This window comes from Vombatus ursinus, unplaced genomic scaffold (assembly GCF_900497805.2).
Source record: "Vombatus ursinus unplaced genomic scaffold, bare-nosed wombat genome assembly UNPS02014799.1, whole genome shotgun sequence".
NCBI classification, from domain to species: Eukaryota; Metazoa; Chordata; class Mammalia; order Diprotodontia; family Vombatidae; genus Vombatus; species Vombatus ursinus.
The window spans coordinates 28,797,645-28,818,763 of NW_020954577.1; the positions used below are offsets into that span (position 1 = coordinate 28,797,645).

The 21,119-nt window shown below is 42.6% G+C and overlaps 1 protein-coding gene across 4 annotated transcripts in view; it reads left to right on the plus strand.

The window, feature by feature from the left end:
• PIK3R4 (phosphoinositide-3-kinase regulatory subunit 4) overlaps positions 1-18,536 on the plus strand; it is a 68,031-nt gene extending 49,495 nt beyond the window's left edge. For 3 of the 4 annotated variants that reach the window (XM_027872303.1, XM_027872301.1, XM_027872302.1), the window contains 8 exons: positions 845-1,010; positions 5,528-5,692; positions 7,110-7,321; positions 12,204-12,335; positions 14,757-14,857; positions 15,595-15,683; positions 16,031-16,139; positions 17,899-18,536. In XM_027872303.1, the coding sequence (XP_027728104.1) occupies positions 845-1,010; positions 5,528-5,692; positions 7,110-7,321; positions 12,204-12,335; positions 14,757-14,857; positions 15,595-15,683; positions 16,031-16,139; positions 17,899-18,069 (1,145 nt within the window). In that variant the 3' untranslated portion in view covers positions 18,070-18,536. The remainder of the gene's footprint in view (positions 1-844; positions 1,011-5,527; positions 5,693-7,109; positions 7,322-12,203; positions 12,336-14,756; positions 14,858-15,594; positions 15,684-16,030; positions 16,140-17,898) is intronic. The other variant, XM_027872304.1, reaches the window with a different exon arrangement.
• Positions 18,537-21,119: the final 2,583 nt, after the last annotated feature.

Genomic DNA, 21,119 nt, shown 5'->3' on the forward strand with positions numbered 1-21,119 from the left:
GCGAGGGGCCAGTTTCATCATTAGTGTTCTGGAGTCAGGGTTGGTCATCACATTGATCCCAGTTCTTAAGCCTTTCAGAGTTGCCTTTACCGGGCCGTTGTTCTGTGAATTATTCTGGTTATTGTCCCTCCTCTGCATCAGTTCATGCAGGTCTTCCTGGTTTTCTCTGAAACCATCACTTTTACAATTTCTTATGACACAGTAACTTTCTATTCATTTATATCTTGCAGTTTGCTTAGCCATTCCCCGATCCATGGGCACTGCCTTAGTTTCCATTTGAAGTTCTTAAGTGGTCCCCTTCCTGTGTTGCCCATTTTCTTGCACATCACTCACCTCTGTGCCTTCCACCGTACAGCCGCACGGATCTGCTTGCTGTTCCGTAGGTGGAAGGGTACCTCTCCTGGTCTACTGTGCCTTTGTATTGGCTGTCCCTCAGGCCTGGCTGGGCTCTTCATTTCTCATAGAAAGCCTGATTTTTTTCAAGACAACTTCTAAGCTCCATCTTCTAAAGGTGGCATTTCTTGGTCCCCTTAGGTGATAAAGCTTTCTTTAAGATTACATTTTATCTATTTTGATCTATCCATTTATATACATATTGTCTCCCCTTTTGAAAGGGAAACTCCTTGAGGGCAGGAACAGTTTTTGCTTTTCCTTTGTGTCCCCCGGACAGCTCAGTGCCTGACACTGAGAAACCACTTAATAAAATCTTGTTGGTTGATTGATTTGATCAATGATAATGAGTATATTAAATCTAATAAAGACAGACGAGGGGGGCAGCGTCAGAGAATTGTCTCTCTAAAGTCACAGTTACGGTACACATAAAATCTCGTATCCATTTCTTTAGGATGGCGGCCCAAAGGCCTGCTGGTTGCTCATCTTCACGAGCACAAGTCTGCAGTGAACCGCATTAGAGTCTCTGATGAGCATTCCCTCTTTGCAACATGTTCAAATGATGGCACAGTGAAAATCTGGAACAGTCAGAAAATGGAAGGGAAAACTACGACCACTAGGTAAGAAACAGAAGGAAGTTCTCAAGAGGGGGCACCTTTTGTAGGAAAACTGCAGAGCCTCCCAAACATGAAACAGGTACTGCCCTTGGTAATGTCCAGATTCCATAATTATTTAAAAATAAATTTAAAAAAACTTTCCCTCTATGTTTGTGCTAGAAACTGCCTTGGTTTCCTCCTATGTTAAGTATGAGAGGTGATCTCTAAAGTTCCTTCCCTTTCTGAAATTCTGTGGTGGCTCAGATCTGCCCAATTCATTCTGTTTAGTGACGCCTCCGTTTCTTGTCCTACCTTAAACAGTATGTCATGATTAATGGTTGAGAGGGGCAGCGACCTTTGCCAATGAAGTATTTATGTGTGTGTACGTGCCCGCATCCCTTCCCCCATCCCCACACACCATCTTATTCAATATTTAAATGTGTACAGAAAAATCTTTGTCCAATTTGTCCCTTAGGAGGCAATTTTGTAACCTACTATTGTTATTTTTTCCTGACTTGAGCTTAGTGTTTTCTGTTTTCTTAGTCTTTCCCTACTTCAGCTTGAATATTTCCACATTCACATTGCCTCCATACACTTTTACTTACTTAATAACAACATTTTGGAAAGCTGTTTTTTGTACTGTAACTCATTTTCTACCTTCTTCTAGTTAGTTTTTTTTTTTTTAAACTTTTCTTTAGTTGAATCAAATTTGTAAGAATCATTCTGGTATTCAGTTCATACTCTTCAGATACTCCACAAGCTTGTATGACTAAGCAAGTCATTGAATCTCTGGGAGCCTCAGTTTTTTTTCATCTGTAAAATGGGGATGATAATAATAGTTTCTCCCACACAGGTTTGTTGTGAAGGTCAAATGAAGTCATGTATGTAGAGTACTTGAAAAACCTTAAATTGCTACGTAAATTTGAGCTTTTATTTTTAACATTGCTTTTATTTCTGCACATTTCTCTAATGTAGATCTGTTATTTTATATCTGATCTTGTTGACATTTCCACAGCTATACTTGTATAGAAAGCATTATTTTCCCAAATAAATAGAATTATGTTTCTATGTGGAGAAATTGGGATTTCTCCTGTTAGCTACTCAAAAGTTAGTGTTTGCTGAGTGTGGCGTTCTTGTGACGGATCCATCTTTGAGGAGCTGGGAAGCCTCGACTGCTTAGCACATCAAAGGATAAGAAGAATAGGATGAATGCTCAGGGCTCTGAAGCTGCCCATGTTTTGGATGTGAGGGACTTAAAGGAATGACTTGTTAGGTTGCAGAAAAGAAGTGATCCCAACTTAAGGAAGACCATTAGACAACATTACACTGGGAGCAGAGGAAAGAATGTTTGGTAAATGTGACTGAGAAAAGTAAAGGAGTCCTGATGGATCCAATCAGGTGCCTGCTTTGTGCCAGGCCCTGTGCTCAGTGAGAGGGATACTGAGAAAGGCAGAGGGGCTCCTGCCCTCAAGGAGCTTCACATTGAGTAGGGGAGACGTTCTGCAGGTAATTATGGGCAAGCAGGATTTACCCAGGGCAGGTGGGAGGTGATCTTAGAGCCTGGGGAAAGGTGTCAGGAGCATCAGAAAGAAAGGTTACATGTGAAAGAACATTCAAAGCACAGAATCAGAAGTCTGAAAGGATGTTCTCCATCAAAGTGGGGAAGCCACTGAGAAGCTCTGAAAGAGTATATCTCCTGGTCATTGTCCAGTTACAGGGTCTGGGGCAAAAACAACGATGCTGCTTCTTCAGATGCAAAGCCTGAGCGTCTCTGGGTCACCCGGTCCACATGAGCAGGAGCTGCTCCCACAACAAGTGGTATCCAGCCTTTCCTGGGCACTTCTTGATTCACTTGGCTTGTTATAATTCATTAAAATGAACCTATCTCCCAGTACTCTGTGATGATCGGTCGGTTACAGAGAAATGCAAGGCATAGTCTCTTACCTTTAGACATTTTAATTCTAATTAAATATCAGCACAAGACTGGTACGTCATTTTGTTTTTTTTTTACTAACTGAATAAATCAGACTAATTGTAGAGTCAAGAGGAGTCAGAGATCATTGCAGCCATTAGGTGCACGGGAAGGCTGGATGTGAGGTTCAGAGGGAGGGGGGAGTAGTCAGGGATCAAAGAATGGCATGAGTGGAGACACGGAAGCACAGCAGAAACGGAGAGTTGACCAGTGTGGCCAGAACAGGAGATTCCTGTTGGGAATGAGGGAGATGAAGGTTGGAAAAGTTGGTTTCTTCTAGATTGTGAAAGTCGTGGAATGCCAGATTAAGGATTTTGGATTTCTGTCTTCTAGTCAGTGGAGATTCTTTTATTTTTTGAGCATGTTAGTGACCGATGGAAGAAAGAGTAATCTATAATTAGTGGCCAGATGTTTGGGGACAGTAGGGACTAGAAGCAGGAGACTCAGTCCAGGCATGACTGGGTTAGGGCCTGGGCCTGGCTATTAGCAGGGAGTTGGGAAAGAAAGGAATGGAGGCGAACGTTTTGAGGACAAATCAGCAGGAATTCATGGCTGATGGTGTTGCCAGGGTGTAAGGGACGGGGAAGAAGGACGAAACAAAGCTAGGGAAATTGAAAGGACGAGCCAGATCTGAGAGAAGGATGTCGTGTTTGGTTTTAGGTATATAGAGTTTGAAGCCTCGAAGGTCATCTAAGTGGAAATGATACTCTTGGAAAAGCTTTGGACACAAGTCATGGGCTGAGATGTAAGTTGTGGTGTCAGATACATACAGCGTGAGAGCCCTCGGGTCTGTGTGCTAATGTGCGCAGGCCCAGGAAGGGCCACGAAAGACGTTGGCACTGGCTGTAGAGGCCAACAAGCCTCCATAATAGACCTCAACTCCTGGGAAGTGGCTTGAGTTTGGCCCAAGTGTTACTACACGTTGCAGCTTAGATTCCTAATCTTTGGCATATCCCCTTGTCTGTGAATGCCTCACCTGCTTGTCTCAAGACTTTGTTTGCTTTTTAAGCTCAAGTCTCACCTCCACCTTCAGCGAGGATCTGTATCGTCCACCTCCTCCCTCCCTCCTTTCCCTAACTACTGGTGTGCATGTCCCTTTTTGCCTTCGGCGGCACCATAACAGATTGACTGAAGATGTAGGACAGATTAGTTCTCTGAGAAAGACCAGTGTGGAGAGGCAGGATTAAAGGGTGAAAGCCTGAGCCTTTGGAACCATTTAGGGTATGGAGGAAGAATGGGAGGCCGGAAGAGAAGGAGGTCAAAGAGAAATGTTCCTTCTGGCTCTGAATCTGTGACTGTGTAAGTGTGATGAGATGTGAAGTTGGGAAACAACCTCTCTCCCCATCTCATCACATGAAGACAGAGTGAAGGAGCCAGTGGAGGGAAAGAAATGAAAGGCTCTAGGCAGAGAGAACGACTGAAGGAGTGACGCATGAGAGGGGCTCCTTTTCTGCTGATGGCGCAAAGATTCGAGCAGAGCTGGTTCGAACACTTCACACAGCAGCAGTGAGCATTTCATCCAGCGTCCCAGTATGTAGTAAAGTGACTTAAGTGGCCAGAACCACTTCTGTATTCTAATGGTATGCTCTTATATCCTCGTCTGCTCTGTGGATTAGGGGGCAGCTAGGTGGTTGCAGTGTATAGTGCTCTGGGTCTGGAGTCAGGAAGAAACCAAGTTCAAATCCAACCTCAGTCACTTACTAGCTGGGTGACCCTGAGCAAGTCACATAACCTCTGTTTGCCTCAGTTTCCTCATCTACAATATGTGGATAATGACAGCAACTATCTTCCAGGGTTGTGCAAGGATCCAATGAGATGGTAATTCTAAAATGCTTAACATGGTGCCTGGCACACAGTAAGTGCTTTCTAAATATTAGTGATTATTATTATTGTGTAAAAGCAAATTTTTAAGCCCCACGAGAACTGGGTATGTGCCTCAGTTATTTTTGTTAGCATTCCCAGAATTAAACCCTGTGCTTTGCAGTGAAGAAATAAATGATTGTTGACTAAAGGAATGGATAGAGAATGAATAGAAAAGTGGAAGAAGTGTTTAGAAATTGTTTACTCTGTGCCCAGCATCGTGCTCAGTTTTGGGGACACACAAAAGTAAAGGAGATCCTGGCCACAGGAAGCTTCTAACAGTATGAGACAAGGAGCAGTACCCCTGGGTGGGGGGCTTGTTTTGGTTTGGAAATTGATAGGCATGGTGAGTGGGTGAGCAGGCCCAGGGCAGATGACCTACCCTTTCCAGCAGCACTGGCAGTATTGATTTTATTATGGTTCAAGAGCTGGAAAACCAAGGAAAGGGCACACATTCAGCGGCAAGGTGACAGGTGAGATGATACGAGTACCTAAAGGTGGCAGGATGGGGAAAAGATGGAGAAGCTCCTGGTGCATGGTGTCTTATGTCTGATGTAAGTAAGAAGAGCTTAGTAAAAGTAAGGCTGAGGGAAATTTATAACCTTATTTTTAATAAAATAGAATATTTATTTCCAAGATATGCCTTTGAGCTGAGGTTCTTAACCAGAGCTCCATGACTTTGTAATTATAATAATAATTGTCATTATAGATCAATTCTAACGTACACGCGTATTGGAGGACGTGTGAAGACCCTCACGTTTTGCCAAGGATCCCACTACCTGGCCATTGCCTCTGATAATGGTGCTGTGCAGCTCCTTGGGATTGAAGCTTCTAAGTTACCCAAATCTCCCAAAATACATCCCCTTCAAAGCAGGTATCCTTTTTTTCTTCTCAATTTCTGTTTTATTTTAAGAATGGTTATACGGTAATTCTGGTGTTACACTCCTTCCACCTCCTTTGGCTTATATTAGATGAAGAGGCTTTTGTCCTTAAACAAAAGTTATTTATCAGCTGGTATTCAGTCTGAACATCGATGCTGTCATTGGTATGGTCATCACAAAATTTCACAAGTCAGAAGGACCCTTACAGGAAGGGACATTTCATACAAATTCTACCTGTCCAGGAATAACCTTTGCCACATTCACCAGGGACAGGAGATGGGGAAAGGTAGGGGGCCTTCCTACCGCTATTCTGAATATCCCTTCTCCTGGAGACAGATGTAATTGTGGGCAAGTTTTTCCTGAAATTGAACTGAAATCTTTTCTTTGTAACTTTCACCCATGACCCTTTCTGCCCTTTGGGAATAATCTGGGCTCAAGTAAGTGTCCTGTCTCTTGTACTTGACGGCCCTTTTCACCCTTGAACAAGGCCATCATGTCCCTTCAGTCTTTTTTTCCCCCAGGCTAACCATCTCTACTTGTTTTAGCCAGAACCACTTGGCAAGGTCTCTTATTTCCCCATTGTCCTGATTCTCCTTTGGATGTGCTCTGATTTGTTCATTTCCTTCCTAAAATGTGCCACCCTCCCAAAGCTTAAAGTTCAGATGTCTGAAGAGGGATATTGGATGGAGAAGAACTGTCAAGGTTCAGGGTACCGTCTGAGGCCCTACGGACACAGAAGACGGAACAGACAGTCTTAAAATTTAGTAGTGGAGTTAAGACATAAAACACAAATGCAACTTATAATAATGCCAATGCCTAGGAGAGATCTAAATAGAATGATACAAGAGGTATTAAGGGAGGGAGCTGGGGGTAAAGCGGTGCCTCATGGAGGAAATGGTGTCTGAGTCACTGCTGCCATTTCAGCAGACTGAGACCTAAGAGAAAACTTTCTAGGCTTGGGGGGCAGTGAATCAGAGACTCAGAGTTAGTCCAGTGTTCAGATCACTTCCTTATCTTAGTGAAGTAAAAGGGATTGTTCTTTATCAGTGAAAACCCCCCAAAATGTTGTCAGCTTTCTAGCTCTTGATATAAAACCAGAATGGATGATGGGATGATTTTTTAATGGTTGCTATAGAATTTTTCTGTTTGAGATTTATACTCCGCCCTTTTATGAAAGATCTCGAAGCAATTTATAGAGTAAATACTGTAAGGTAAGCAAGGGGGAATGGCTGGTTTTAGGCAACAGAGTTAAATAAATGAGACTTGGCCAGTAGGATCCACGTTGCATGACATCACTTTCATCTTCTGACAGACAGCAGAAAGCATCCTCCTTCATCTGCAAATGGAAACTGATGGTAGAAACTCACAAAGAAGCGAGAAAAGTCACCCCCTGTTATTTTGTTTCACTAGGTTTTTAGACCAGAAGGAGGATGGATGTGTTGTAGATATGCATCACTTCAACTCAGGGGCCCAGTTAGTTCTGGCCTATGCCACAGTGAATGGCTCCTTGGTTGGTTGGGACCTCAGGTCTTCGAGCAATGCCTGGACATTGAAGCATGATTTGAAGTCGGGTCTCATTACCTCATTTGCTGTGGACATCCACCAGTGCTGGCTGTGTATCGGTAAGCTGAATTTCAGCTTTCTGTTTTATTTTCATTGGAGTAGTAAAGTAAATAAATATTTATTCATTGCCTCCTGTAGCCTTTGACTTACTTATCTTTGGTACTAGAAGTAGGCAGTTACATGAATAATTAATACTTGGAATTAATCTCCAAACTTAATTTAATCCATTACTTTCAACCTTGCTTCACTTGCTAGATCTTTTTATTAGTTCTTTTGAAAGTCATGTTATTAACAAATTAGTTTCTCTCTGTTTTTTAGCTTTTTAACTAATAGTATTGCTAATAAAAAGAGGAAAGGTCAGAAATTAGGCGGTGGGTAGAAAGAGCAGCAGTAGTTGGGGTCCAGTGTATTCCACATCTTAGAAAATCGGCCATTAGGGGCAGCAGGGTGGCGCAGTGGATAGAGCTCTGGCCTTGGAGTCAGGAGGACCTGAGTTCAAATCTGGCCTCAGACACTTGACACTTACTATCCGTGTGACCCTGGGCAAGTCTCTTAACCCTGATTGCCTCACCAAAAAGCCAAAAAAAAAAAAATCAGCCATTAGACAATTACCAAAAGATTTTAGTTAGATTTAAATTGGATTACTTTTATAGAACTTCTTTTTGAAAAATTTGAATTTATTTTTATAATTAATGAATTTGGGCCATAAAATTATTTTACTGTTTAACTAGATAAATTCCTCAAGTAATGTTGTTAATGAGAGGGAGCATATTCAAGTGGAAAGATGACTGTATCTGAAATTAGACGACTGGGGTAGAGGTCTTAGGGAATATAGGACCTCAAGATTTAAGGTGTTATGTAAAAAGATAGTTGTTATTAACATTCATGATGACTTATCAGACTTCAAGGAAGGTCCAGGGCAGTGGGGAGACCTTTCGTGGAGGATTTACAGCAGCCAATGGGCAGGAATTGCACAGGATGTCAGGATTTGGATGAGCTGGGACCTAGCCTGGGGGAGGGGGAATATCCACGTTGGTGAACATTAATAGCAACAGTACTAGGGATCATCTGCATCGCTTCTCTCTCTAAGGAGTTTGATTGTCTTACAGATTTCTTGATTTTGGTTTGAGATCTGACCCTTTTTCCCTCTTTATGAGGTAAATTGGAAGGGGACAAACAGACTTATCCTGCACTAAGATCAGAAAGTTAGTGGGGAGCAAAGACAAGGATCTTACATCTGTAGGATGTTAGCGCTGTGCAACAAAGTTCAGACATTCAGCTCGTTTCACTTCCACAGCCGTTAAGCGTTGGTCCTATTGCACTGTGCTAAGTACAGGGGATATGTCCTCTCGGGCCCTGTGTCTTACTGGGGAGCGAGCACATGCATAGAGCTGTGAAAGCACATGTGGTATTCTCAGGAGATCTCCAGCTACTGGGGAGATTGAGGAAGATGTAAATGTAAGACACGGCATCTGAGGCGAGCCTCTAAGGGAGAGAAGCTGGCTTCTGAGAGGCTGAGGGGAGACGTTGTGTGCATGGGCAGCGTTGGGGTGTCATTGGGTGGAATACCAAGGAATACTGGCCAGTGCTAGGGAGTGAGTCTGCAGAGGCAAGGAGGACTCAGGTGGTGCCTGACTGAGGAGCTTGTATTTTATTCTGGAAGTACTGGGAGACACTGAAGGTCAGACCTAGGGCTTAAGAGACGATTATGGCGGCTTTGTAGAGGAGGATTAGGGAGGGCAAAGAATGGAAGTAAGAAGATGAAACGGGAAGGTAGTCCACGTGGGGTGTTGTGGTGGCTGTAGGAGCAAGCTGGGGATGTAAAACTGATGAGGCCGATTTGCTGTGGGGATAAAGGAGAGGGATAGTGGTGCCATAACTAGAAATAAGGAGCTTTGGAGGAAGGCTGGGTCTAGAGGAAAAGATGGTAAATCCCATTTTGTTTCTGTGAAATCGCCTATGGAACATCTAGATGAAGATGTCCAGCCTGCGGATAATGCACGACCAAAATTTGGGAGGCAGGTGGGGGTGGATGTATGTGTGCATTTTGGAGACTTCTGATTAAAGATAATAACTGAACCCAAGGGAGCAGATCAGATCAACAGGGGAGAGATCATAGAGCAGGTGAAAGGGTCTAGGAGGGAGCTGAGGGGGCATCCATAGTGTGGGGGGGGCAGGGGAGACTGAGGAGTGCTCAGGCGACTTTGATGAAAGCCGGGAGGGAACCAGAGGAGGCAGGGAGTAGTTGGCAGGGTCAGAGAAGACTGAGAAAAATCCTTCAATGCGAAGCAGCAAAATCTTTGTTAGCTTTGGAGAGAGTAGTTTCAGTAAAATAGTGGGGACCCAAAGTCAGGTTGGAGGGGGCTGAGAAATGAGTGAGAGGTGAGTCAAGGGAGGGTATGATTGCATGTGGTTTCTTCTAGGTGTTTGCTTGTGGATCGGAGAAGATTCATGGGCTGATAGCTTGAGATGACGGTTATAGGAAGGTTTTTAAGATGAGTGAGGTTATTGACCTGGCTTTGTAGGCCCCACAAAGGAACCATTAGATAATGAACAGGCTCTCTGAAGAGACCTGAGGTATTTGGAACAAGTAGAGAAATTCACCTTACGAGGAGAAAGGCCCTTCATTAGGGACCAGAGCAAAGGAGAGTCCTCTGTTGGGGGTTTTGAAATGAGAGGGAGAGAAGAGGGAGCTCACAACAGCAAGCCTCAGTTTATTTAGTAAAGTGGGAGGTAAAGTCCACTCATTCATTTTACAGATGAGGAAGTTACATTTTTCAGGTTACCTGAGAAACCCAGGCTGTAATCAGGAGTAGAATCAAGGCTTCCTAAGAAGGCCCTTTCTTGTTAGCAGTGCGCAGTTAGCAGGGCAGCTGTGGCCCCGCCGGGAGCCCTTTGGAGGGAAGCTACCAGCATCTGGGGGGAGGCAGCCTTTGTTTTCAGTGGATTCTTCCCATTTGTCCATTCTGTGGCCCTCCTTCATCTTCTTTTCTTCCACTCCTGTTTGGTGCTTGCATCTGAAAAGTACCTTCTCAGGGTGGCCCCTGCATGCCATGGAGCCCACCTGTGAGAGGGAAACTTGTCCTTTTAATTTTTTTTAAATAATTTATTTATTTTTGGTTTACTTCCATAAGATTTTGAGTTTTAAATTTTTTCCCCCGTCCCAAGATGGTGTGCAATCTGATGTAGGCTCTACTTATACATTCATATTAAACATTTTCACATTAGTCGTGATGTAAAGAAGAATTAGAACTAATGGGAGGAGCCACAAGAAAGAAGAAACGAAACAACAAAAGACAAAGAGAGCAGGTAGTGCGCTTCCATCTGCGTTCTGCCTTTCTTTTACAGAGCAGAAAACCAAGGCTCAGAAAGATTGAATGGTGGGGTCAGGGTGGTTGAGCCAGAAGTAGCAGCCAAACCTTGTGCATGCAAGTGGTCTGCGCTCTCGGCGCTGAGTGTTCTTTCTCCTAACACCAGCATTGTATCAGCTGGATTTGCCATTTTGTAGAAGGGAATTTTTCCAAAATGTTTAATCTTGGTAGCTGGTTTTTCCCCCCCTTTTGTATAGCCATTGTGCATCACATTTTATCTTTTCATTAAAAACAAATTTGAAAATTTGTGAAATCTGAGTGTTCCCAAGCATGAATCTGTTTTCCACGTCCTGTTCCTCCTCGTTCTTTAGTGAACTTGTTTCCTTTATAATCGTCATGGTGATGATTTTTGCTGGCATTCTCAGGCTGCATTTTGGTGGCCTCCATTTCCTTCCATGTACCCTGATCTTGTGTGGCTCTTTGCCCGTTTCTAGATCCTCGCCCCCCCCCCCCCCCCCCGGGCTTTGAAGAGTATTCTTGAGACTGTGCCACAGAATCTGTCCTTTCTTATTCTTTTCCCTCTTCTTTAGAAGCATTGTGACTTGCAGTACTTCTGCTGTGTTTCTGGATTTCCTGACTTGCTTTTGTGAAGTCTCATAATTAACTTACCTTTTCCTTATTGCCTTCTGGACAGGTTGTTTTTATTCATCTGGGATAGAAGAATCAGAAGTTTAGATTACATTGTCCTTAAGGAATGTGCGTGCATGTGTTTTCCTATTCTTGTTGCATGGATAAGCCAGGGCCTGGTGTTTGAATACTTAATGGTATTGATGCTTTGTCTCGTCACATAAAAATATACAGTGGCACTTGTCAGAACATCATGCAGGCCCTGAGACATCTCCCTCCTTCCCTTGCTGGTGGTAACAGAAGAAAAGAACTAACCCTTCCTTCAACATTCCCATCCTTCTTTCCCTTGGCCCACTGGAAATTGTGCTCCCCTGGATGACTGCCAGACCTGTAGGGTTTATTTACAAGGCGTTAGGCCTGGACCTGTGCTGCACAGACCAGCATCAGTGCCCTCCCCTTTCCTCCCCTTCCCGCAACAACTGCCTGTCATGGGTTCTCGAGGGATGGCATTCCTCCTCGCCCCCCAAAACCACTGATTTGAGTCCTTAATGCAGTCCCAGGCTGGCCCCGGCTCAGCTCAGACACAAAGGCACTTTTCTCTTGACTCTGTTCAGTAGTTTCTACCCCTCCATCTCCCTGCTAGTATATCAGAGAGAGGCCCAAGTTAACTGTGAGTAACTCATAATCCAGTTGATTGAGAATGGATGGTAGGTGCAAGGCTGAATGAATGTTGCCAGTTTTGAACTTCAGCAGTAATCACTGACTAATGAATAAAATTCCACTTCCTTCATTTTGTAGTTCCTTTGTAACTTTTGTAATGTGTGGACTAGAGGAGCTTTTAGACAGTGGAGAGGTTAGGGAAGGAATAGTTTAAGGACAGCAGCTAAGAGGCCTTTTTATTGTAGTAGTTGAAAGCCAAAACTTCACCTGTTGAATAAAATTTTCCCCAGCTGCACTGTGGCCATTAGACGATGATCATTTTACTCTTTCCTCATGTTGAAAGGTACAAGCAATGGGACTATGGCTTGTTGGGACATGAGATTCCAGTTGCCAATTTCTAGTCATTGTCATCCTTCGCGGGCCCGAATCAGACGCCTCTTAATGCATCCTTTGTACCAGTCATGGGTAATTGCAGGTAAGATACAGGCTTGTTTTCCAAGTTTTTGAAGCTGAGAGATTTCTTTAAATTTATCCTATTTGTCAGACTTCAGCTTTTGTTTTTGTTTTTTCTTTTCTATCTTATACATGGATCAGATCCTTGCTTTTAGCATAGATTCCATTTCTGTGTGTTAGGTGACATATCGGCTGGCCTAAGAATAGCATTCCATAAGGCCCACTAAGTTCATCCTTCTTTCTCTCCTGGGAAATGCTGTACAATTAGTTAAAAATGTGGAGGGAACTCCATTTCATTCTAATCCCTATGCTTTAGTACATTCTCACACTCAGGGATCTTATCCTGATTTTCAGTTACATGAAGAGGGTAGCGAGTCTTCAAACTGAAAGCCAGTGAAATTAAGTTCAGTTGCTAGCAAAAGTCATTATTAAAGGGATGGTATTTGAACATTTAGAACAGGAACATTCACACAGCTACATCAAGAACAGGTCCTGCCAGACTAGTGTTATTTCCCTTTTTAATAGTGTTACCAGACTAGTAGATCGGTGAATTGGATTTTACCAAAGCATTAACAGAACCTCTTACACTATGTGAGTGGGGTTAGGTGACCTTGGAACTGGTTGCTTGAGTGAACTAAAACACGTGATCATTAATGGAGAGATGTTAGTTAAATCCTCAGCTCCCCAAGGGTTAACCCCTCTTTTTACCTCCCACATGGCTTGCACAGTTGGGAGCACCCTTTTCTGACTCCCCTCAAAAAATGTTGAAATGAATTGGGCAGAAGTTCCTGTGGTCATGGTTCTCTTGCTTTTGAGTCCAAGGCTCTTCTGACAAGTGATAACTGAAAGAATTCAGCACACCTCAGAGATATTCTCATAGATAAGAATACTGTAGTCATGACAGCAGGTTTTTTGGATTTGTTTCCATAAAAAGCTTATCACCAATTTGGGTCCATTAAAATTCTTCATGTAGCAAATACGCAGAGTGGGCTTGAGACAGATGCTAATCTCAGATCTGAATGGGTTTAGAATAATGAAGAGGGAAGTGGTGTGCATGTAACTTCCCTGGCCCATTTTGACTAAAGATAAGGAAAAAATAGTCAAAGATTTAAGTGATGAGCTTTTAGAAATAGCCAGTGGGTTAATGGTGTGGTAGGTAGTCTTGGTCGTAGTGAAACTGTAGAGGGAAAAATAGAAAAGGGTGTGTGATTGCATTTCCTGTACATTTCCAAAAGGCTTCCATTTTAGGGTGCCAGGGCATTCATTTTCCAGTGATGCATAGTGATGGAATAGAATGCCGCCATAGGTGCTAGGGATTCCAGAAAAAGCTGACCCATTTGACACAGAATACATCTAAGCTTAGCCTGGATTTAAAAGGAGAAGGGGGGAGGAGAGGGACTCTTGTTTTCATAAAATTAACTCCAAGGGAAGAGATACATAATAAGTGCTTAATTAAAAATGTTTGTTGACTTGCCATGTGTTTTTTCCCCTAACAGTACCAGGCCCAAAGGGTTGCCATGTTTAGAGTTGGCCTCGAACACTGTGCTGACTTTTATGGAGCATTCTTATTTGAGTTTTATAGATTAACTGGTAGTTGGGATTTCTAATAATTTTAGAGGATTGGAATAGAATTCAGAATAGCCTGTTGGAGAGAAATCATGTTCTTGGCATCTGTGGTCCTAACACACACAAAGATGCTGCTGGATGGGGAAAGAGGATGACTAGTATGGGCTAGATAGAAAAGGACTGTATTTCATGTTAGGTTAAAATCTGAATGAGACTTCAGTAATATTAATAATAGTAACAATAAATTTAGCTGACAGTTACTGCGTACTAGGCAGTGTCCTACGCACTTTACAGTTATTATCTCATTTGATCCTTACAACAACCCTTGGAGGTAGGTGCTATTATCTTCATTTTACAGATGAAGAAACTGAGGCAAACAGAGGTTAAGTCCTTTGCCCAGGGTCAGCTAGGAAGTGTCTAAAGTGGGATTTGAACCTCCGATCTTCCTCACCTCAGGCCCAGTGCTCTATCTACCATGCCACCAACTGTAGTATGAGGCCCTTATTTTAATGGTGTACAAGGTCTGGATATTATAGTAACATAGTCATGAGGGCCCATGCCTACACATCCTCTCCCTCTCTCTTCCTCCTTTTAGCCTGCCTCTAACAGACCCCAGGAACCTTCATATTTTCTATGTAAGTCATCTGGGTTCCATTTTAAGCCTCTTTCCTCTGTCCTCAGTGGCAGCTGCCAACATTCTCCCTCCATCTCCTCTGTAGAATAGATCAGCTTAAGTTTTACTTCTAAGAACACTGCTTGAGGCCAGTGCTCCATGGAGGTCTTGGGGAAAGAGGCCGCTAGGGCAGCACTGACTGGACCAGCTGGCCAAGCCGTGAAAGCAGGGAGAGTAATTTTGTTGGCCTTGTGTCTCCCTTAGCTGTTCAAGGCAACAATGAGGTGTCCATGTGGGACATGGAAACTGGTGATAGACGCTTCACTCTCTGGGCCAGCAGCGCACCACCTCTTTCCGAATTACAGGTTTGGCTTCACTTTTTACTGTAAGGACCAACATTTTTTCCTACTCTAAGCACTATTCTGGCATTCTGCTGAATCTGGTTTCTATCATGCCTGTGGCTCTGTTTTTCATTTGGAAGTTTCATAAGGCAAAACACTTTGTGACCATGTTTCTTTTCTCCCCTTTTTGTCTAATATTATTTAGGGTATGTAGTCTCTTTTAAAGTTGGGGACATCTCCACAAGAACTCTGTTGTCTCATTTAATTCTGATTTTCTTTCAACCAATAAAGAGTTTCTTTTGCGCTTAGTTCTTACTAGTGTTGCTTAGTAGAAACTGAAGTCCTGTTCTGACATCCTTAAAGAATAATACATTTTCTTTCACTGTTCATTTTTTGTCAGGTAGATTCAAAGTCTCTTTTGGTTGTGGTGATACTCAAAACTGACATTGAAAATGAAATATAAAAAATGCCAGAGAAGTTAAGTAGTCCATTCACCTGGTTAGAATTTTAGAAAGACAAGAAGTTCTTGAGACCCTGGAGTGGGAAAGGGGTCAGAGAGCTAGATCTCTGTGCCAGACACACACACCTTAAGGTGTCTGCTACAAGAAAGGGATCGAGTGATCATAAACAAGTCTTCCAAGACAGCAGAATTGTTTTCAAAAGCCACATATCTTATTTGATGTAAACTAGTGATTTCACTGAAATTTTGTAAAGGAAAGATACATGGACATTCATCTGGGCCCACTTTTGTTCCTTCCCAGCCTTCCTCACACAGCGTTCATGGCATCTATTGCAGTCCTGCAGATGGAAACCCTATCCTTTTAACAGCGGGCTCTGACATGAAGATAAGGTACTCAGAGAGATGTGACAGGATTTTGCGGTGGGGATTTGGTTTGGGGGAGGAAGCTCTCTTCACTTTTGGCTACCGAAAGATTGTTTTTTGTTTGTTTGTTTTTTTTAAATTAGAAACGTTGGCTTTATATTTGTCCTTAAGATCGTTTATGCTTTGCCAGGAAAACTGTTAATGCTTTGTTTTATAACTAATTTTAGGCTATCGTTTCTAGGAAATGTCATGAAATCTGAATTCTCTTAAAAAGAAGGAAAGTTACCATTTTCTACTGAGAAGGTTAAAGCAGGATCGGTGTTACTGTCTTGGGCCTTCAGAAGTTAGTCACTGTTTGAATTTTCTTCCCACAGATTTTGGGATCTGGCTTACCCAGAGAGGTCCTATATTGTTGCTGGAGGTAGTAGCTCGCCATCTGTTTCCTACTATAGGAAAATCATTGAAGGCACAGAAGTTGTCCAGGTACGGCAGGCTTGCGCACGGTTATTTTGTTTCTCCAACTTTTGTTACTGTGAGATGGCACGGTCCTTAAATTTCTAGAGCACAGGTAATGGTTAGAGCCACAGCAGAGTCTGGACAGTATCTGGTACAGCCCTTTCTGCCCGTTGGACAGGACCTGGGGCACTGAGGCTCCGATTACCAGAGGTCACAAAGCTTGTGGCACCGTTGGCCTAGAGCCCAAAGCCTCTCGACTTTCTATCCAGGGCTTTCTGCATCTTCCCTCGTGGCCTTTCATGGCAGTTTTTTAAGTATCAGCAATTAATTTCTATGAGGCTTTTCTTTTTTTAAAGCAAGCTCAGCTGTATGCTGCAAATAAATGTTTTTCCATCATTCCTTAGAGAGAAATTCACTCATTCAGTGATTGTCTGTTTTGAATGGCAGTTAGAAATTGCCTTGGTTGAAAATAATCATTATATAAGCTATGTCACCATAGAGTAATTAGATCAATTCCACAAACTGCATAGGGATATTATGTCTCATTTTTCATAACACTTTATTTTAAAGTTAGACTTCCCTCATAGCTTGGAGCACTTTAGAAGGAAGAATACAAATGAGCTATTGGGTTTAAGGGAAGGAACCAGTTGTAACAAGCCAGAAAGCTGTTAGCTCTGTTACCTGTGCAAGGCCAGTTCACTGCTGCCTGACACTCATGGTTTCAGTCCTAATTAGACCAGTATGGGATTGGTAGATTGTGTGTGTGTGTTAGGCAGGGGAAGAGCACTTTGAGCCAACCCAAAGTTGATGCAGGTCATCCTTTCAACCTTGTGTGCAGTCTTGGGGAGCATTTACATGAAGGGTGCAGGCAACCCCAGCTAGCCAGGTGCATCAGCCAAGCTAACCCTCATCCAATGGATTGCAGCCTTATGCCATTCATACATGGGATGACGTTAGGCCTATCTAGGCAGTTTGACTGAATCAAGAGGATTCCATTAGCCCCAAAGAGTCACAAAGGAAAAGAATATATTTACTTTCAGTAGTTGTTGTTGATTTAGGCAAGTACCATTTTCACATGATAAGAAACATTATGCCTGATTAATGCTTGTTTTTGTGATGTTGTGGACCCTTGGGAGTGGATGCTGCCTTAATGTTTATGGATGACTTGTTTATTTTGAATCTCAGCTATGTCTGTCCTGTAACTTTCCCTCTTGAGGACAGATAATGTATGTGAAATGTGTTCTTTCTCAAGTACCTAGTCCTCAGCAGGTTCTGAATTATTACTTCATTGTAGGATCAAGCTGGATCCTGAAGGGATTGTAGTTTCAAACAGCAACCTTTACTGATAGAACCTAGAGTTGAGGGGATAAGTCAGTCAGTAGACATCTATTAAGTGAGTACGATGTGCCCCAAACTGTGCCGTGCTTTCGGGATACAAAGAATGGCAGAAACAGGTCCCTGCTTTCAAAGTGCTCACAGCCTCATGGGGGAAGACAACCATGTACAAACATGCCATATGTATAGAACAAATAGGAAATGATAATGGAAAAGAACAGTTTTGTTCTGTCATAAGAGATTTTAAAGTTGCTTATCCCTAGGATAGGCTCCACCTTGAATGTAATGGTGGTGTGCAGCCTCACCTGCTATCCTGTCTGTTTTCCCCGAGTTTTATAGAGATGTGTAAGAAGCTTATCCCCAAAGCAAGAATCCTCACCCAGCCCAACTCTTAGAGCCTCCTTGTGATTTTCTGGCCTTGTCTTTTCCCTCCTGTTGGACCTCTGATTAGGAAATTCAAAACAAACAGAAGATTGGACCTACAGATGACACCCCTCGGAGGGGCCCAGAATCTCTCCCTGTTGGCCATCATGACATCATTACGGATATCGCGACTTTCCAGACTACACAAGGCTTTATAGTAACTGCGTCGAGAGATGGCATTGTGAAAGTGTGGAAATAGAAACTGCACTGATTTGTATAATTTGTAATAAGGAAATAAATAATATACTACAGTTTTCTATATAAAACAGTATTTTTAGAAAACAGAATTATGGAAGAGGGAGGTGAAAAGTCTTATCATTGGTGTTGTTGTCTTGTGTTTAACCCAGCTTTCGGAATCATTGTGTTCTGTTCAGTATTGTGGCTGAGTGAGCTGAGAAAACCATACCCGAGGTGGTCAGGAAGTGATCGATGGCATGGGATCTGATACATTCCACCTTCTTTGAGGAAACACTAGGAGAGTCACGTCAGATTGTGGAGATGATGAATTTGAAGTGCCAGTATAGAGCAGCATATTCATCAGCTGGTTTTTACTTTCAGTCAGTTCAGCAAATGTTTATTCCTTGAAAAAGACATCGTGAAACGTTGCCCTCCGCATCCCATCTGCTCCGTTCAGCATGCTTGAAAATAAATGCCACTTGACATGTTCAAGTTGTATTTTTTTAAACACGCAAACTTTGGAAGGGAGAAAACAAAGCTCCCAGTAGTTTTAGCTCTCTGGGCAGGCGCGGCGTATAGTGCGTTCTTAGATACTGACGAGATCAGCCATTGGGCTTGGCTGTCTTTTTAAACTAAATCTTTAACTGGAATTTGATGAGGGAAAAGCATCATGGCAGTGTTAGATATGCCTGAAAATCTCTTTGGTTATTCAGTGGCATTTGGAAAATGTCATGCAATAAAGACACTTCATGTGCTAGAAATGTTGGAGCTAGCCAATTTGTTGACTGGCACACAGGTCTAACTGCAGGAAACTGTTTCAAAAACAGTGACCCCACTGTGTAATCACTATCAGGGCCCTGTCCTGGCAGAGCTGAGACTTCAGACACAGCCCCTTTAACCTGTATCTGAACAGGAGCTCCCTCTTCAGGGCCCTCTAGCAAAAGGCTAACCACGCACCTATATCGTCAGGTCCACGCCCAGTCCATTTTTGTATAGCTGTAATCGCCGGGAAGTTTTCTGAATCTTACTTTAGAAAAACAAAAACTTGTATTACTCACTTTTTCAGACTAATTTGAGTTTGACTTACAGGGCTTCCCTGGCACCATGATGGTTTCTAGGTTTGCAGGCCCATTCTCAAACAGACCCATTTTGACATAGAAGTCATCAGTCAATACTTTAGAAGATCCACAAATTCATTGCTGTAGGGTTCCTCCTTCCGTTGATAGAGATCACAACTCTTCCATGCCTCAGTGTGGTCAAAAAGACTATTTATAATGTTGCCCTTCCCAACTGACAGCCTGACCTTGTGCTCTGTGGTCAGCAAAACCTTTGAGAATATGGGACTACTTTCAGGGCAGAAAGAGAGGGTAGGCAGATTGTACTAAGTCTGTCATTTCCACAAAGTAGCAATTTAAAAACAACTTTCACTGGAGTCAGTACATGAATACCTTGACCTAACTCTCTCACGGGAGCTCGTCCCTAGGCTTCAAGATTCAGGAAGTAGGAAGACTTCAGTTCTGGGCCCATGCGTATTTGCTCCCTCCTTCTTCATCAGAGGTATGATGAAACATGTTCATTTGTGGTCACTGGCTAGCTACATTTCCCAGCCTGTTTTGATTTTTTATTAATATTTCTGCATTAATGTAGAATCTAAGACTTGGTTCAACACCATTTGTGTTAGACACCAACTAGTCTCAATAGTCTGCAGTGCACTCTTAGAGAGAGATGGCAGTATTAAAGTGTTTTTACTATTAAAACATTAAAAAATTAAAATTAAAAAAAGACATTCATTTTCTCTCTGTAGTGAGGAATGTTATTTCTCAGCAAGAAAATTCCTTTTTCATCATGAATTCAGTTACAAAAGTTTTGAGCTTAGAAGACCAGAAAACTGAAAATGGATCACCTGGTGAAGAAATGTTCTAAAAAAAAAAAAAACCTGTCTCCCAATTAGTTTTCCTTAATTATAAGTATGAGGTTCCAGTCCTGCTTCTGACATATCTTGGCTGTGTGACTGTGGCTGAGTCACCTCTTTGTCCCTGTCAGCTGCCTTGGTGTGGGAGTGTGAATAAAATGACATGCAACCCCTAGTTCCTTCCCAACAATGACAACAGACTAAGTAAAACATACCCCCCTTTCACTGAGCCCTTTTACTGCAGCCCACCGTAGCGTTCCCAGGTTCAGGGTTTCATGCTGGTTAGCAGTTAGCTCCGTAAATGACCACGCCCCACCGTAAAGGGCTATCTTTGGTTTATCCTAAAGGCCAGAATGATCAAATGGACATATGTAAACGTATGTGTGCCCAGGAGCTCAGTGACTTGGCCTAATTGGGAAACAAACACAGTGTTGGCCTCTTCAGTATTTTATCCACAATCTCCTTAAAAGTCCTGTTAACCATATTTATAATTAAAAGAACACAGAGATGGGGGGGTTGGGGATGTGTATTGGGAATAAATTCTACATACACTACAACAGTGAACATTTTTCAGAATTCTTTTTCCCTGGATCTATGGAAGAAAGACTCTTGTGCTTGACCTCTTCAGTTTCCTTGGAAAGCTGCCACTTTTAAACTTTTCACCGGTCATTGCTGCTCAGTGCCATCAGATGCATGGCATCCTACCAACAAACAGAACAGATTCTTGTAGAAAGAATTGGGAGAGAATTTCACGATGCTGATTAATATCATACACGTGTCCACATATATATTTAGCTTTTAGATGTGGAGAGGAGAAAGGAAGGAGGTTGCGTCTATGGGGTCATTGAGCCTGTTTCCACAGGCTATTGGCTCAAGCCTCTTTTGAATTTCATGTAAATATTGCTTAATCCAAAAAGTCCGACTCATTGCCCTACTGTATAAGAATCATGGGAGCCATAGATTTGGACTAATTATGAATTCATTTGTTTCAGAGTGAGTGTTTCACCCTCATGACAGATCAGACCTGCCTGTTTACTTGGCGCCTGGTCACTAAATTAAACTCGTCACTAGAGCCTTCAATTAACTGGGCTTTTCCCCCTAGTGTTTCACTTTCAGGCAAGAAAGGCGAGTCTTTAAAAAATGAAAACCAAACAACTGCG